Here is an 18796-nt window from a genome sequence, read left to right as displayed (position 1 = left end):
ATGACGTCCCGTTCCCACCTGTCATTCAGTACGGAAATCGGATGAAAATTCCGAACGTCTGCTTACCATGCTTAAAGGCCCCTGTACACAATGGGCTAGTCTAGGGGACGCATTTATGCGGTAGAGGGAGCAAGTGATGTTGCTATCTCATTCTACCGCATGGCTGCGTCCCTTGGACTGGCCGGCACTGGCACATTGTGGCCTTAAGATGTATCCGGACTAGTCAATTTTTCCCAATCTGATTAAATTGCCCGACCGAATGAAGACGTGCGGACGCAAACGCCAATTTGGCTCGCTAAATTCAACCGCCTATAATTACCGATAAAATGAGGTGCGGACGCAAGGATACTAATTTGTGACGCCAGTATTTGCGTTCTGGGGCATTTGCTCAATTTAGAGGGGTCTAATATCACCATAAATCTAAAATTGGAGATTGACGCCAATTTCATTTCTGATCAAATCGGTCGATTTGATCATTCCGTTTGGAATCCGCTTTACAGATCCCAAATAAAGTAAAGGACTCGTTTGTATCAAATTTCTGAACGCAGCGGTTACGCTCCCGCGCACAGCTGTCAATGTCAACTCATAGCAATCATGAGCAATCATAGTATCTTCTGAGTAGGAAAGTCACGAAAAGATATCTTCTCTTCTTAGAATTTGTGATAAAATCGGTGAATAGAAGAGCGTTTTAAAGTACTAATGTGATGGAATCTATAAACCAGTGCCACTGCTGCCTGCAGCGGCCTTCGGCGAAAGATTTGAGGACACCGTACACTCGTCTCGGCATAACGGAAATATACTCGGTCATGATCGAAGAATGCTTTGTAATCAAAGTAAGTAACGACGCAGAATATTTTCATTGGCTGAAATCTGCTGTGAGTAAAGACCCTTGCCGCTATGTGTACTATTATTATTTTTTACTCAGGACCAACTAAACGTAAAGCTGTAAAACTAACCTCAAAAAACTTCTATCAATATGGTATTATTACAAGTTCTACTTAATAATATACTCCCAAATAAGAATATATTCTGTAGAAAACTTAATTAAGCCTATAAAATTACCTAAACATACTAAACTAGTAGCAGCTTTAGGTTTGTTCATATTGTTAGTTAAGTTGTTCCTCTTTTATAGAAATCTGCGGATAGCTGCTTCATTGAAGGATCTTCATCTCTTATTGACAAAAACTACGCTAGTTCCATTTCTTACTTACAAATAACATAGGACACTATTGTTGTTGTTGATTCCTGAACTAACATCTTAATTTTCTATAAATAATCTTTTCTTTGTTTTAAATCATATTCTATATAAGAAAAAGCACAGCTTTTCCGCTTATTGTTGGCAGTTTGTACAGAAATTGCACAGTGATATTTAGAAGGTAGCTGAGTTTTGGGTGTAAAATAGTTTAAATGTAACATTTTTACTTAACAACATACAAATCAGCTTGACTCAGTTTAGCTGTCAAGTCCATAATTTACACTCACTATAAGATTTTCATTTAGAGATGGGCCGAATATGGAGTTCTTACTGAACCAAATGTTCAGCTGAATATGAACATAAGAAAACTTGCCAAATACTGAATATTCCGCCCATATCTACCTCAGTTAAAAAGTAGCCCTATAACTTTGCTGTCAGTCTTCTGTGCCAGGAATGCAGACATAAATTGGCAGAAACAAATATACTACATTTTGCAGCTGACACCAAGCAACAATGGCAAGAGTGGTATCTGCGAGGTGTGTCTGGGGCGGCTGCGGGAGGCGTGCCTCTTCAAGATGCAGGTGCAGCACTGCCAGGCCGAGCTGCAGGAGAGGCTACAGGGAGGACTGAGGGTCAAAGGTAAATATTACGCTTGATATCAAGTTATTTGTAATCACAGTCCCATTATCATCATTTCAGGATCTGATGATGGCATTATGAAGAAATTTAGGGAACACTTCACTATTATAGGCATTAGGCACACCTGTAGTGATCTTCAATTGTGTATTTTTATAGTAATTCTAATGTATGCATACTCATATTGTTTGGTCCCAGCGAGTCATTCTGTGGCTATTTATCACATATTTTGTTTCCAATATCAAGGAAATAGGTTGTTATATTTTAACTTGTTAAATTTTAGATGAGGAAGGCTTAGATGAACCTGAAGAGGGCCCCTGCAGCGAGCCTTCCGAGCCGTCTCTACGTAAGTATCTAAAGTGGTATTCAGAACTTGGTATAATAAAATGGCAGCAGTTATAAAAGGAAACGAATTGAGCGCTACTTACAGGAAGGCGTGCAGCTTCCATACTGAATATCATTTGATATATTTTCAATTGCTCATATGTGAACAGAAACATATCTGGGTTGAAATATGGGACGGGAGCTTAGAAGAAGGAACGCTAGCTCTCATAATTTATTAATAATTGCAGCCGGGGAACTTGAGGGGGAAGGTAAATGAAAATGAGAAGAAACGTGAGAATACAATTACATAACCTCCATTACAATTTTGATTTGTACCTTAATGGGCTACTTACAGGGATTTATTTTCACACATTACATTTTAAATTAAGGCCGAACTTTTAGACGGGGCATTTCTCTTATGATTGGGTCCTTTATAGGTTTTTTTTTATACTTAGTGTATTTTTTAGGTAGTTTAAATTATTACTAATTTATTTATTTATTTAATATTTAATTTTTAATTCTAGTAATAGTCGATATGTCTTTATAATTGGCTACTTACATCTTATTAAAAAACTCTCTTAAACAACATGAGTTCACTTTGCATGTTCAGGTTCAGACGAGGAGTTCCCGGTCGCGCCGTGTGAAGACGGGCCGCCGGGCGAACATCTGTTACGTAAGTACACTTTTCTATTCTTATTATCATGTTCACTGTAAAAGATATTCGACTTACGTATAACCATCTAAATTCTATATAAATCCTATGCTCTCAGTCTCAGTCAGTAATATTGACAGACAGTTATAATTTTTCGTATAACCACCGTGTCGGGCGAAGCAACGTTTAGGGAATAACTCTCTAATAATTTATTTGGACCCAAAGCTGTCATACTTATTTACCCGCAGAAATTTACTCAAATTTATTGTAATGCGTTCTTATGATAGTTTATGCATTTCTAGTTGTCTACTGTGCCAGGTATTGTCCATTTTCATAATAATTGCTAGTTTTACGATTTCCTATAGCTATACTATCTGTTCTCTTGCTTACTCCGTATTAATAAACAATAATCAAGGAAAGATTATCTGGCATTGCTAAACTAACGCCAAGAATAAGAATAAACAAAAGTGAGATTTTGTTACGTACTAGCGATGTAATCTTAGAGCAGATTTCTGCAATTTATTAACTGGCCACGTAAAGCAATGATGACGTAGCTTGTGTAACGCTATGATTCAGAACGCTATACCTGGCGCAGGTATTATTGCATCATGGCTCACTCTAATGTGAATATGTCGTTTCAGTGTCTTCAGCCGGCGAGTACGGAGTTAGCTCGGCGCCTCTGTCCCTGCGCTGTAGGCAGCAGCTCGCGCTGGCGTGCTCCGTGAGGCTCGAGCGCCTCCGCCACTCCCCGCGCGCGAGCCAGCAGTGTCCCGTGACGTCACACCGCGAGCCGAGCCCCGCCAGCAGTGTGCAGGACGTGACGTCACACCGCGAGCCGAGCCCCGCCAGCAGTGTGCAGGACGTGACGTCACACCGCGAGCCGAGCCCCGCCAGCAGCGTGCAGGACGTGACGTCACACCGCGAGACGAGCCCCGCCAGCAGTGTGCAGGACGTGACGTCAAACCGCGAGACGAGCCCCGCCAGCAGTGTGCAGGACGTGACGTCACACCGCGAGCCGAGCCCCGCCAGCAGTGTGCAGAACGTGCCCGCTCACACACCCGCCGAGCAACAAGCCCAAACACACGATACTCGCCCTACACACACCACACACAACTCTAGTTTAATCACACATCAACAACACCATATCGCACCGCAAATGAACAAGCAGACCTACTATTGCGACATGTGTAGCAAACAATTTACGACAAAACTTACTTTAATCCGACATATCAGAACACATACACACCCGGAACATACCTGCGGAGTTTGTAATGAAGCATTTCAAAATAACTTATTACTGAATAAGCATTTAAGTTTGCACTCAGCAGAGAGACCGTACGTGTGTGGAGAATGCAACAAGCGATTTGCAACAAAAAGCATTTTGTATATACATAGAAGAACCCACACTGGAGTCAAACCATTCAAATGTAAAGAATGTAACAAGCAATTCAAAGGAAGAGATGGTTTAAAGTACCACGAAAGAGTCCATAGTGGCGTGAAACCGTACAAATGTAAAGAATGTAACAAGCAATTCAAAGGAAGCAATGGTTTAAAGTACCACGAAAGAGTCCATAGTGGCGTGAAACCATACAAATGTAAAGAATGTAGCAAAGAATTCACACACAAACATTCTTTAGTTATCCATGAAAGAATCCATAGTGGAGTGAAACCATACATATGTAAAGAATGTGACAAGCAATTTACAACAAAACATTACTTAGAGACGCACAAAAGAGTCCATAGTGGCGTGAAACCATACAAATGTAAAGAATGTAGCAAAGAATTCACACACAAACATTCTTTAGTTATCCATGAAAGAATCCATAGTGGAGTGAAACCATACAAATGTAAAGAATGTGACAAGCAATTTGCACAAAAAGGTAATTTAGAGACCCACAAAAGAGTCCATAGTGGCGTTAAACCGTACAAATGTATAGAATGTAACAAGCAATTTGCACTACAAGGTAATTTAGAGACCCACAAAAGAATCCATACTGGCTTGAAACCATACAAATGTAAAGAATGTAACAAGCAATTTACACAAAAAACTAATTTAAAGATGCACGAAAGAGTCCATAGTGGCGTGAAACTATACAAATGTAAAGAATGTGACAAGCAATTCAAAGAAAGACATAGTTTAAAGTACCACGAAAGAGTACATAGTGGCGTGAAACCATACAAATGTAAAGAATGTAGCAAAGAATTCAAACAAAATTATTCTTTAGTTATCCATGAAAGAATCCATAGTGGAATGAAACCATACAAATGTAAAGACTGTAACAAAGAATTCACAACAAAACAATCATTAGTTACCCATGAAAGAGTTCATAGTGGCGTGAAGCCATACAAATGTAAAGAATGTAACAAAGAATTCGCACAAAAAATTCATTTAGTTGCCCATGAAAGAGTCCATAGTGTAATGAAACCATACAGTTGTAAACAATGTGACAAGGAATTCACACTAAAACATCATTTAGCTGTCCACAAAAGAGTCCATAGTGACGTGAAACCATACAAATGTAATGAACGTAACCAGCAATTAAGTCAAGAAGATAGTTTAGAGACACATAAAACGAGTCACATCGGAGAGAAGCCGTATAGATGTGAAGAATGTAACAACCACTTTACATTAAAATCTGAATTAGAGAGACATAAAAAAATACACACCGATGAACAATCATACGAATGCGAAATATGTGAAACACTTTTTTTCGATGAAACAAGTTTAATGAAACATATTGAAACACATATATCCAGGATACCATAACTTTGTTGTTTTGTAAAATGGTTCATAACAGCTCATAGTGTTTTATTCGGGTTCAGTCAATAGAATTTCACTCTACTGCTATTCACTTCACCATATTACTGGGTACATTTTCACAGACAAAATATCGTATAGTGGACCCAGAGAAACTATGCTAACGTCTATTTTTCAATTGCACATGTGAATACAGATGGCAAGTTACGGAAAGTTTCCAAAAAGTTCGAAAAGTTCTCGGAAATTTCACAGGAAACAAAAAAACGTTACATTTGTTCTTTGAAATACAATTTTAATTGAAGTGTTGTCATCAAATACAGAAAGGACACTTCCTACAAATCCGAAGTTTGACAGCGATTCAAGGACGAATCATGCTATCCCTTTCTAATGTATGGCACTATCCATTTCGGCTATTAGGGTTATCCAATTTCAAGTAATTATGTTATCTGTGGTTGTACACGCAAGGGAACGTCAACTTGTGTCGCCCTAGGTAGGTACTTCTTTTTTACATAGCACTGCTAAGGGTATCGAAGTATTTTTCGGTGGGCCTTATATTATAGTAGTAGTAGTAGTAGTAGTAAAATACTTTATTGTACAAAAAGAAACATAAAACATGAAAGAACACACATCATTAGTACAAAGGCGAACTTATCCCTTTCAGGGATCTCTTCCAGTTAACCCTTGAGCAGTTGAGGGAAAATTGGAGAACGGTAGACATAAAAGCTGTACTAAACGGCATAAAGATAAAATATTTAATATCCTACAAGATAGGTAAACCTATATCCTACTATAATTATGTACCTTTATATATACAAAGTATGGGATATGAAATATAACAAATATGTAAACAACTATATATATTTAAAATATATAATACATTGTATATGATATAATACATATATACTAAAACTACCTAACCGGATACATCTTTTAGATTTCAAGTTCCGTCAGAAAGCCATAACTTTTTTAAATTCGCCTTTAGCGAATTATTAACCCCGTTTATATCAATATTAAGTATACCGAGAAGCTTTAGTCATATTGGTATTACTGAGAATACGCGACGCGGAGCAGAGTCGTGTTTCTGATTAGTTCTACTTTGTAATAGAAATGTTGACTGTGTGTATGTATGTATGTTACTTTGCTATTGCAAATAAACAGGTTTACATAAAACGGACAAAACAAAACAAAAATAAAAATGTTATGTACAAAGGCAGGCGTGGCTCACTCCGCGATTTTGTTGCTTTGCTACACGTAGCTAAAAGTACATCCGTTCCACCCCAATTTTGGGGAAAGCCATAGGCCGCGCGTGGCGCTGTCGCCACCTAGCGGCCATATCTGTGCTGATCGTAACAGACGCGTTTTGTTAGAGAGTGAGTCTTCTGTACCTAGTACTATTATTTATTATGTGACAAAGGCGAACTTATCCCTAGCAGGTAGAAGGGATCTCTTCCAGGTTACCTTTGAGAAAATACGAAAGGATCACACAATAACTGTTTTGCAATAAAAAAATTGCATATATACAAATGTCAATAAGGTGATGGTACTAGTGCTCGACATGCTAATGTCCAATAGATAACGCCCTGCTGTCGCCTATATTGATATAATAACTTTTTAAGTTTCAAGATGACATGTACTGGGACCGCGTCGACCACCAGTACCACCACCTTAATTTTTATATGCACTATTAAGGCGAATTAAATTTGTTTTGCTATCAATTATTTGTTTTTTTTTACCCAGACGCCCATAACCCCTACCTATCGGGGGAGGGGTTGACATTCAGTGCTGATCCACAGGCAGGGCACAAGTTGGTTTGCCTGAGTGCGGTGAGGGCCTTCCGGTCCACCTGGTCTAGAGCATCAACACGGCTACTTGTCTAGTGTGTCATAATGTCTGAAGTGTTAAATTGTACATAATTTCAATATATCAACGTGGCTCGACTTGAATATCATAAGAACTAAGTATTCCTGCTACACTTAACCCGCAGCACATAATAAATTATAGTACTACCGCACAGAAGGACACTTCTTACAAAACCGAAGTTAGACAGCAATTAGCCTGGCTATTATGTAATTATAGTCTAGTCCTTATCTTATGGCGCTTAAGACCATTGTGAGTGCGCTGTGATAACGACTCGACGAACGAATTTGACTTTCACATCTAAAGACCCCTGTACACAATGGGCCAATGCCGGCTAGTCCAAGGGACGCAGCCACACGGTAGAATGAGATATCAATATCACTCTCTAACGCATAAATGCGTCCTCCAGACTGGCTCACGCTGGCCCATTCTGTAGAGGGGCCTTAAGCTTAACGCGAGATCCACAGGTCACAGAGCCACTAGTATTTAAAGTAAAGGAAAAAAAATCAAAGAGAGTTAAAAACGTGTTTGTATCAAATTTCTGAACGCAGCGGCTACGCTCCCGCGCACAGCTGTCAACTTCTTTAAGTAATGTCACTTTTGTTGTGCTTGGTTGTGCTTCATGGTTGTTGATTTAATAATCGTATGTGATTATAAAATCGGTGAATAGAAGAGAGTTTTAAAGTACTAATGTGATGGAATCTATAAACCAGTGCCACTGCTGCCTGCAGCGGCCTTCGGCGAAAGATTTGAGGACACCGTACACTCGTCTCGGCATAACGGAAATATACTCGGTCATGATCGAAGAATGCTTTGTAATCAAAGTAAGTAACGACGCAGAATATTTTCATTGCCTGAAATCTGTTGTAACCACAGAGTAAAGACCCTTGCAGCTATGTTTACTATTATTGTTTTTTACTTAGGATCTACTAACCGAAAATCAGTAAAACTAACCTCAAAAAACTTCTATCAATATGGTATTAAGTATTATAAGTTCTACTTAATAATATACACTTCAAAAAAAAATCTTTTATGTGAAAAACGTATTCTTAAATATATAAAACTACCTAATCATCAAGTTCAAAACCAAAACTACTAGCAATTTTATGTTTGTTCATATTGTTAATTAGCTTGTTCCTCTTTTATAGAAATCTACGGATAACTCTCTTGTTGACAAAACTGCGCTAGTTCCATCTCTTACTTATTAATAAAATAGGACACTACTGTGTTGATTCCTCAACTAATATCTTAATTTCTTATAAATAATCTTTTCTTTGTTTTAAATCATATTCTGTATTAGAAAAAGCATAGGTTTTCCGCTTTTTTTTTTGGCATTTTGTACAGAAATTGCACAGTGATTTTTAGAAGGCAGCTGAGTTTTGGGTGTAAAATAGTTTATATGTGACATTTTCACTAAACAACATGCAAATCAGCTTGACTCAGTTCAGCCATCAAGTTCATGACTCACTATTTAATTTTCCAAATATTTGGCCTAATACAAACATAAAAAAACATGCCAAATTCGAATATTCAGCCCATATCTACCTCAGTCAAGTAGCCCTGTAACTTTCTAATACATTTTTACTACATAGAATATGCTTTGAGTCTTATGTGCAAATAATATAGGCATAAATTGAACATCAGAAACAAATATTCTACATTTTGTAGCTGACACCGAGCAACAATGGCAGGAGTGGTATCTGCCAGGTGTGTCTGGGGCGGCTGCGGGAGGCGTGCCACTTCAAGATGCAGGTGCAGCACTGCCAGGCCGAGCTGCAGGAGAGGCTAGAGGGAGGACTGAGGGTCAAAGGTAAATATTATAGGCATTAGGCACACCTATAGTGGTTTTGTATAGTAGAGATGCACCGGATATCCGGTTACTATCCGGTATCCGGCCTATCCGGCCATTATTTTACTATCCGGCCGGATACCGGATAGTGACCTTCTATCCGGCCGGATACCGGATAGTAACATTGCTTGATTTTGGAGTAAACAAATTGTATTTAAGAAACAGACAGGGTCATAATCGTACTTGTTTATTATTTTAAAACAATTTAATAATTCCACTGACTTATTTCGAACGCGCACGCGCACTTATTTCGAACCTAAAAATGAGTCCTCACAAATGTTTACTAGGAAACAGGTCAAACCTGCAGAATGCGCACCTCAAAAACCGAAAAGTAGGTATAGTCCCGCCGGCCGAACATCCGGCGGCCGGATACCGGATATTCGGCCAGTGTCCAGGCCGGATATCCGGTATCCGGCGAAACAACTATCCGTTGCATCTCTATTGTATAGTGTATTATTATAGTAATATATACATACTCGTATTGTTTGGTCCCAGCGAGTCATTCTGTGGCTATTTATCACATATTTTGTTTCCAATATCAAGGAAATAGGTTGTTAATATTTTAACTTGTTAAATTTTAGATGAACCTGAAGACGGCGCGTGCAGTGAGCCTTCCGAGCTGTCTCTGTGTAAGTATTTAAACTGGTGTTCAGAATTTGGTTTACAAAATAGGCAGCAGTTATTAAAGGATATGTATTGAGCGCTACTTACAGGAAGGCAGCTTCCATACTAAATATAATTTGATATATTTTCAATTGCTCATATATATGTGAGGAGGCCTTTGCCTACAAAAGGCATACAGATATAAATTTAGATTAGATATATATATATGTTAACAACAAAATGAAATGTACTACAAAATACTTATCTGAAATAAAGGCTATTTCATTCATATATATGTGAACAAAAACATATCCGGGTTAAAATATGGGATGGGAGCTTGGAAGAAGGAACGCCAGCCCTCATAATTTATTTATAATTGCACCCAGGGAAGCCCCGACTTGAGGGGGAAGGTAAATGAAAACGAGAATAAACTTACATAACCTCCATAATGGGCTACTTATTATTAATTATTATTATTAAAGCCTTCTTTATTTCCTTAAATGCATTAAACTCTAACTTAAATGTATTTCGTTATATTATATATTTTTCATATTAAGGACCCCTGTCGGGTATAGGCCTCCTCCATATTTTTCCATTTATCTCGGTCTTTGGCCTTAATTGCCCAATTTTCACCGGCTATGTCTATAATATCCTTTGACCATCTCGTTTTGGGTTTTCCTGCTGTTCTTTTCCCGTATGGTCCTGGCCACTTAGTGATTTTGCTGGTCCATCTTCCATCTGTCATCCTGGCTATGTGGCCGGCCCATCTCCATTTTTGCTTGAGATGAACTCTAATGCGTCTATGACATTTGTTTTGGATCTTATGTGTTTAATATTAACTTTCTCTTTTAGTTTTATTTTTAGGATGCTCCTTTCCATCGCTCTTTGACAGGTTCTAACTTTTAGTTTGTTCTTATTAGTGTGCACCCATGTTTGGCAACCATAAGTGAGACTTGGTAAGATGCATGTGTCCATCACTGTTTTTTTCATGTTTAGGTTGTAGTTTCCCTTTAAGAGCTCTTTGAAACTCCAAAATTTTCTCCAGCTGATACTAACTGTGCGATCTATCTCTTCGCTGTTGCTGTCGGTGCTGAATGAAATCCGTTTTCCCAAGTAAATGTAATGGTCTACATATTCAAGTTCTTTGTTTTGTATGAAGATTTTTGTGTGTTCCCCGTTAGTCATGATTTTTGTTTTAGTATGGTTCATTTCCAATCCAACTATACAGCTTTCCTTGTCTAGGTCATTTAGCATTTGTTGTAGGTTTCTGGTATCTTCTGAAAAAATTGGCTACTTACATCTCATTAAAAAACTCTCCAAAACCACATTCTACATAAATCCTTATGCTCTCAGTCTCAGTCAGTAATAATAAATAAAATAAGCCTTTATTGCTGCTAGGGTTTCTGCTCGAGAATTACCGAGGCGAGAAATCTCGAGAAATTTGTCCTAAGTCGAGACGGGAAAAAAATATTCAATGCCTCGAGAACTCGAGAAATAAATCTCTTGTGATAAGTAAAAAGATAACACGCGTATAACACATGATGTGTCTATAACGTATTTCTTTAGGTAGTTAAATAAATATGAACAATGTTTTTTTTTTAGGTTTTCAGGTAGGAACCTACTTAAAACCTTTATTACCAACCAAATGAAAACTACCTTGATCCGTCCGCTATCCCTAGCTAGAAAGCTTTAACCGATTATCATGTTTTGAAACTTTTGAACTATCATGATTTATGACATTCATGTAGTGTCTTTTTATTGAAAAACGGTTTAAAAAAAATTGTAACGAATTATAGGACCATGTAATAAGTTTAATAACAAATATTACCGAACTAAATTACTAATTGATAAATCAAATCATCCCAATATATTCCTATTAGCAAAATATTACAATTTTAGCAGCTTTATTGTTACGTTGAGTAAGTACGAGTAATTAATATTATGTAGTAATACTTATGTAAGTTTTGTCACATCGAGTTAAATTTATTGACTTGTATATTGCTGCCTAATAAAATACCATATTGTAGTTTGTTTACATTTTGTTGAATATTACCTAAAGAAATACACTATAGCATAACACATTGCCGGTGCGCACGCCTGCACCTATAGTTTTTTTTGTTGTTGTATTTTTAATTATTAAGTGCAATTTATGGTGACTAAAAATGTACCATATGTTTGATTATTGATCTCACCTACGATTCCTACGAGTCTGATTTGTAAAAAAGCAAAAAAAATTAAATAACATGGTGTTTTTCGGAGCTTTCAAAATTTCTCGAGATACTCGAGAAACTCGAGAAATCTTGGTCGAGAATTCCCGTGCCTCGAGAAATTAAAAAGGTCGAGAAACCAGAAACCCTAATTGCTGCTCTACAGTGATAACAATATTAAGTATTTCTTTTCCGATGATTGGCACAGATTGTAACAACAGCTTGTCTTTCGACAAACGCCTCCTCTAAATATTGCCATTTCTCCTTGTCTCTTGCAAGTCTAATCCATCCTGGGCCGGCCACTTTTTTGAGGTCATCTTCCCAGCGTTTCCATTGGCCGCCCTAGTTCCTTTCATAGCCTCTTGGTTACCATTCTGTTATCTTCCTGGTCCATTTATCAGTTTTTGCTCTTATCATATGTCCTGCCCACTTCCATTTTAGTGTTTTACATATTTTGTTCGCATCTTTGAATTTGGTTATACCTTTAATTTTGTTTAGTTTTATTTTAGCTCTTCTTTTTACTCCAATTACTTCTCTCTAGATGTACTATTTTGGCATACTTTAATTTTGTTATTTAATTTTTCAGTTAGTGCCCATGCTTGGCACCCATATATTAAACACGGTAGGATGCACGTGTTAAAGACTTTCCTCTTTTCCTTGATTGGCATGTCTTGGTTTTTCATTACTTCGCTAAGTGACCAAAACCTTTCCAACTGTTGGCTATTCTTCTATCAATTTCTTTAGCTATAGTATCACTTGTGGCTGTTAGCTGACCCATGTGTACATACTCGTCGACGTAGTCTATTTTCTCCTTATTTACCATGATCAGGCGTGGCTGACTCCACGATTTCGTCGCGTCGCAACAAGTGGCTACAAGTACATCCGTCCCACACCAATTTTGGTGGCTAGCCATAGGCCGCGCGTGGCGCTTGCGACACCTAGCGGTCATATCTGTCCTAATAGTAACGGACGCGTTTTGTTAGAGAGTGAATCTTCTGTACCTAGTACAGCATCATGACACAGAATAAATAATAAATTCTGTGCCATGATGCTGTGACTTTATGAACTGTTAGTCATAATTTTGGTTTTGTTTGTGTTCATTGAAAGCCCTGCTATTATGCTTTGGTCTGGTAGTTGTTGTAGCATTTGTTCTAGATTTTCTGGACATTCTGAGAATAAAATCAAATCGTCTGCAAAACGCAAATGACTCAGATTTTCACCGTTCAGTCAGTAATATTCCCTGACAGATATAATTTATCGTATAACCACCGGGTCGGGCGAAGCAACCATTAGGGAATAACTCTCTTATAATTTATTTGCACCCAGAGCGGGTGCCATCTATTTGGCATGATTTATTATGTCCGAAACGTATTTCGCATACCAAGTTTCGCATAATTTATTACCCAAAGCTTCTCTAGTAGCGTTTTTACACCAAATTTAGGTCATACTTATTAACCCGCATAAACTTACCTCCATTTATTATAAAGCGTTTTTATGATAGTTTATTGCACGTTAATGACGTAGCTTGTGTAACGCCATGTCTCAGAATACTATACCTGGCGCAGGTATTATTGCATCATGGCTCATTCTTATGTGAACATGTCGTTTCAGTGTCTTCAGCCGGCGAGTACGGAGTTAGCTCGGCGCCTCTGTCCCTGCGCTGTAGGCAGCAGCTCGCGCTGGCCTGCTCCGTGAGGCTCGAGCGCCTCCGCCACTCCCCGCGCGCGAGCCAGCCGTGTCCCGTGACGTCACACTGCGAGCCGAGCCCCGCCAGCAGTGTGCAGGACGTGACGTCACACCGCGAGCCGAGCCCCGCCGGCAGTGTGCAGGACGTGTCGTCACACCGCGAGCCGAGCCCCGCCAGCATTGTGCAGGACGTGACGTCACACCGCGAGCCGAGCCCCGCCAGCAGTGTGCAGGACGTGACGTCACACCGCGAGCCGAGCCCCGCCAGTAGTGTGCAGCACGTGACGTCACACCGCGAGCCGAGCCCCGCCAGCAGTGTGCAGGACGTGACGTCACACCGCGAGCCGAGCCCCGCCAGTAGTGTGCAGCACGTGACGTCACACCGCGAGCCGAGCCCTGCCAGCAGTGTGCAGGACGTGCCCGCTCACAAACCCGCCGAGGAACAAACACACGATACTCGTCCTACACACACCACACACAGCTCTAGTTTAAACACACATCAATTACACCATTTCGCACCTCAAACAAATAAGAAGACCTACTGTTGCGACATGTGTAGTCAGCAGTTTACATCTAAACTTACTTTAATCCGACATATCGGAACACATAAACTGCTGGAACCTTATCCATGCGGAGTTTGTAAAGAAACATTTGCAGATAGAATAATATTGGATAAGCATTTAAGATTTCACTCTGCAGAGAGACCGCACGTGTGTGACGTATGCAACAAGCGATATGCTACAAGAACCTCTGTAAATCAACATAGAAAAATTCACTTTCGAGGGAAACCATACAAATGTAAAGAGTGTAATAAGCAATTCGCACGAAAAGATAGTTTAGAGATTCATGGAAGATCTCACCGTGGAGTGAAACCATACAAATGTAAAGAATGTAACAAACAATTTACAAGAAAAGATAATTTAGAGACACACAAAAAACTCCATAGTGGTGTGAAACCATACAAATGTAAAGAATGTAACAAGCAGTTCAGAGGAAGAAATGGTTTAAAGTACCACGAAAGAGTCCATAGTGGCGTGAAACCATACACATGTAAAGAATGTAACAAGCAATTTAAAGGAAGACATGGTTTAAAGTACCACGAAAGAATCCATAGTGGCGTGAAACCATACAAATGTAAAGAATGTAACGAGCAATTCAGAGGAAGACCTGGTTTAAAGTACCACGAAAGAGTCCATATTGGCGTGAAACTATACAAATGTAAAGAATGTAACAAAGAATTCAAGCAAAAACATTCTTTAGTTGTCCACGAAAGAGTCCATAGTGGCGTGAAACCATACAACTGTAGAGAATGTAACAAAAATTTCACACAAAAATCTTCATTAGTTGTCCATGAAAGAATCCATAGTGGAATAAAACCATTCAAATGTAAACAATGTAACAAGAAATTTACAAGAAAATGTCATTTAAAGATCCACGAAAGAGTCCATAGTGACGTGAAACCATACAAATGTAATGAACGTAACCAGGAATTAAGTCAAGAAGATAGTTTAGAGACAAATAAAATGAGTCACATCGGAGGGAAGCCGTATAGATGTGAAGAATGTAACAACCAGTTTACATTAAAATCTGAATTAGAGAGACATAAAAAAATACACACCGATGAACAATCATATGAATGCGAAATATGTGAAACACTTTTTTTTGATGAACTAAGTTTAATGAAACATATTGAAACACATCTATCCAGGATACCATAACTTTATCGTTTTGTAAAATTGTTTATAATAGCTCAGTTTAATGTGGTTATTCCATCGACAGAGACGCAGCTATATGTAGTGTTTTATTCTTACTGCTACTGCTATTTTTATTGTTGGCTAAGTGTAGATGTAGAGATATTTCCACGGCGGCGGCCGGATCACAATGACGGACGCTTTCTTTTTATGTTCCAAGGATTCTTTACAAATTGGGCTACGAGCCTTGTCCGGCGATGGGACTCCTTTAGTTGATCTACACAATGCCCATAAAGGAACACTCTTGAAGGGCGCAGGCTCTCCGGGACAGTGTTTGTACAGTCAACCAACTTGATGCCCATAGGCCACTATAAAACCTTGTCTCTGTAACTACTATATAAATGACATACAACACTCAATAAGCACTGGCGTAGAGGATGAACAAGTGTTTCATTATGACATGGTTCTACATGTGGTGACCTAGGAATCAAATTGGCTGACTGTAGGTACATATGCGCGGTGACACACGTCATGTCATTTGAGGGTACTTTATATCAAACTAATGTACACAGTTTTTATATTATTATTAATTATACCGGGAGAAGCGTCAGTCATATTACTCATATTGGTAATACTGTGTTATAGTCTTAAATGATTCGTTTTACTTTGTAATATAAATATGTTGACTGTATTGCAATAAAAAAGTCAATAATTATTAAGTATAATATGTAAATTAGTTGACTATCAATTATTTGTTTTTTTTTTTACCCAGACGGCAGTAGGTGTGGTGTTCATAGGTTTCAGGGATGCCAACTTAAGTGGTTTTACCACTAGATTTAGGGGGAAATAAACCAGCTAGGGGTTTTTTAGGGGCTAAATATTTTTAGTGTTTTTTTTAGGGTTTTTTTTTAGAGTAGAAAAGTGCGGTAAATTTGAAAAAATGTAGGCGCGAAGGGATATCATCTCATGGAAAATTTTAATTTCGCGCCGTTTTCTACTGACAAGATTTTCTTGACCATCTATGTATAACGTACATATGTATGATCATTAAAATGTTGAACCAGTTGAAAATCATAATAATGTTCTAAATTTGGAAAATCTATAATAATTTCTTTTATTTTTTATTTAGTGGGTTTTCCAAAATAATAGTACAGTTTTAGGGGTTTTTAAGTTGAGCTCAGGGGTAAAAAAAAATTGGAGTTGGCAACCCTGATAGGTTTTAAGCATGAACATTGTAGACTGATATCTTAAATAAAGCGCGTCTTACTCTAGAAGGAAATATAGCATTCAGAAATAATATTATGTGGCTCTCCAGCAGGTATCTTATGCTCCGTGTACAGGAACCTTTTCCTATGGAAAGCCGCTTAAGTGATTGCGTAAATTATTTAGGAACTTTTCGAAAGACTGGCCACACGCACGAAATTACATGTGCAGCGCTATGCATTTGTAAAACGACGTCCCGTTCCCACCTGTCATTCAGTACGGAAATCGGATGAAAATTCCGAACGTCTGCTTACCATGCTTAAAGGCCCCTGTACACAATGGGCCAGTCTTGGGGACGCATTTATGCGTTAGAGGGAGCAAGTGATGTTGCTATCTCATTCTACCGCATGACTGCGTCCGTTGGACTGGCCGGCACCAGGGGTGCGAAGCTCCTGACTTCGGCCAAACTCGGCTCCGCTCGGCTCAGCATTGCTCCGAGCAATTATTAGGGTTGGCACCACTTGACTTCCTTTTGCGTGCACGACCACAGATAAGATAATCACTTGAATTTTGACAACCCTAATTGGCCGAAAGGGATAGTGCCATGTATTAGAAAGGGATAGCATGATTCGACCCTGAACCGCTGTCAAACTTCGGTTTTGTAGGAAGCTTCCTTTCTGTACGGTAGTACTATTATTTATTCTGTGCCGGCACTGGTACATTGTGGCCTTAAGATGTATCCGGACTAGTCAATTTTTTCCAATCTGATTAAATTGCCCGACCGAATGAAGACGTGCGGACGCAAACGCCAATTTGGCTCGCTAAATTCAACCGCCTATAATTACCGATAAAATAAGGTGCGGACGCAAGGATACTAATTTGTGACGCCAGTATTTGCGTTCTGGGGCATTTTTTCAATTTAGAGAGGTCTAATATCACCATAAATCTAAAATTGGAGATTGACGCCAATTTCATTTCTGATAAAATCGGTCGATTTGATCATTCCGTCTGGATTCCGCTTTACAGATCGTAGATAAAGTAAAGGATTCGTTTGTATCAAATTTCTGAACGCAGCAGTTACGCTCCCGCGCACAGCTGTCAATGTCAACTCATAGCGATCATAGTATCTTCTGAGTAGGAAAGCCACGAAAAAATATCTTCTTTTCTTAGAATTTGTGATAAAATCGGTGAATAGAAGAGCGTTTTAAAGTACTAATGTAATGGAATCTATAAACCAGTGCCACTGCTGCCTGCAGCGGCCTTCGGCGAAAGATTTGAGGACACCGTACACTCGTCTCGGCATAACGGAAATATACTCGGTCATGATCGAAGAATGCTTTGTAATCAAAGTAAGTAACGACGCAGAATATTTTCATTGGCTGAAATCTGCTGTAACCACAGAGTAAAGACCCTTGCCGCTATGTTTACTATTATTATTTTTTACTCAGGATAAACTAAACGTAAAGCTGTAAAACTAACCTCAAAAACTTCTATCAATATGGTATTATTACAAGTTCTACTTAATAATATACTCCCAAATAAGAATATATTCTGTAGAAAACTTAATTAAGCCTATAAAATTACCTAAACATACTAAACTAGTAGCAGCTTTAGGTTTGTTCATATTGTTAGTTAACTTGTTCCTCTTTTATAGAAATCAACGGATAGCTGCTTCATTGAAGGATCTTCATCTCTTCTTGAAAAAAACTGTGCTAGTTCCATCTCTTACTTATTAATAAAATAGGACACTACAATGTTTTGGATGTAAAATAGTTTATATGTAACATTTTCACTAAACAACATGCAAATCAGCTTGACTCAGTTCAGCCATCAAGTTCATGGCTCACTATTTAATTTTCCAAATATTTGGCCTAATACAAACATAAAAAAAACATGCCAAATTCGAATATTCAGCCCATATCTACCTCAGTCAAGTAGCCCTGTAACTTTCTAATACTTTTTTATTACATAGAATATGCTTTGAGTATTATGTGCAAATAATATAGGCATAAATTGAACATCAGAAATAAATATTCTACATTTTGCAGCTGACACCAAGCAACAATGGCAGGAGTGGTATCTGCGAGGTGTGTCTGGGGCGGCTGCGGGAGGCGTGCCACTTCAAGATGCAGGTG

The 18796-nt window shown here is 38.6% G+C and overlaps 2 protein-coding genes across 2 annotated transcripts; both read left to right on the top strand.

The window, feature by feature from the left end:
• The first annotated feature begins 627 nt into the window (after positions 1-627).
• Positions 628-6307, top strand: LOC134676673 (zinc finger protein 260-like). Its single transcript, XM_063535073.1, has 6 exons — positions 628-833; positions 1693-1834; positions 2115-2177; positions 2766-2828; positions 3449-3584; positions 3747-6307. The coding sequence occupies exons 1-6, from the start codon at positions 705-707 to the stop codon at positions 5572-5574; spliced, it is 2361 nt and encodes a 786-aa protein (XP_063391143.1). The 5' UTR covers positions 628-704; the 3' UTR covers positions 5575-6307.
• Positions 6308-7756: 1449 nt separating this feature from the next.
• Positions 7757-16085, top strand: LOC134676672 (zinc finger protein 883-like). The gene is made up of 5 exons (XM_063535072.1): positions 7757-8246; positions 9091-9232; positions 9853-9900; positions 13693-13868; positions 14091-16085. The coding sequence occupies exons 1-5, from the start codon at positions 8118-8120 to the stop codon at positions 15483-15485; spliced, it is 1890 nt and encodes a 629-aa protein (XP_063391142.1). The 5' UTR covers positions 7757-8117; the 3' UTR covers positions 15486-16085.
• The last annotated feature ends 2711 nt before the right edge of the window (positions 16086-18796 follow it).

Source organism: Cydia fagiglandana, chromosome 24, assembly GCF_963556715.1.
Source record: "Cydia fagiglandana chromosome 24, ilCydFagi1.1, whole genome shotgun sequence".
Classification (NCBI taxonomy): Eukaryota; Metazoa; Arthropoda; class Insecta; order Lepidoptera; family Tortricidae; genus Cydia; species Cydia fagiglandana.
Note: the sequence above shows the minus strand (reverse complement) of the source record. Positions and strands in the feature narration are given on the sequence as shown.

Bases quoted from the DNA above. Each gene is read 5' to 3' on its own strand.
- LOC134676673 (XM_063535073.1), top strand. From the start codon at position 705: ATGGAATCTATAAACCAGTGCCACTGCTGCCTGCAGCGGCCTTCGGCG. The intron at 2,829-3,448 runs GTAAGTACACTT...ATGTCGTTTCAG, and splicing joins GCCGGGCGAACATCTGTTAC to TGTCTTCAGCCGGCGAGTAC. The intron at 3,585-3,746 runs GTCACACCGCGA...GAGCCCCGCCAG, and splicing joins AGCCAGCAGTGTCCCGTGAC to CAGTGTGCAGGACGTGACGT.
- LOC134676672 (XM_063535072.1), top strand. From the start codon at position 8,118: ATGGAATCTATAAACCAGTGCCACTGCTGCCTGCAGCGGCCTTCGGCG. The intron at 9,233-9,852 runs GTAAATATTATA...GTTAAATTTTAG, and splicing joins GGGAGGACTGAGGGTCAAAG to ATGAACCTGAAGACGGCGCG. The intron at 13,869-14,090 runs GTGACGTCACAC...AGCAGTGTGCAG, and splicing joins CCGCCAGCAGTGTGCAGGAC to GACGTGACGTCACACCGCGA.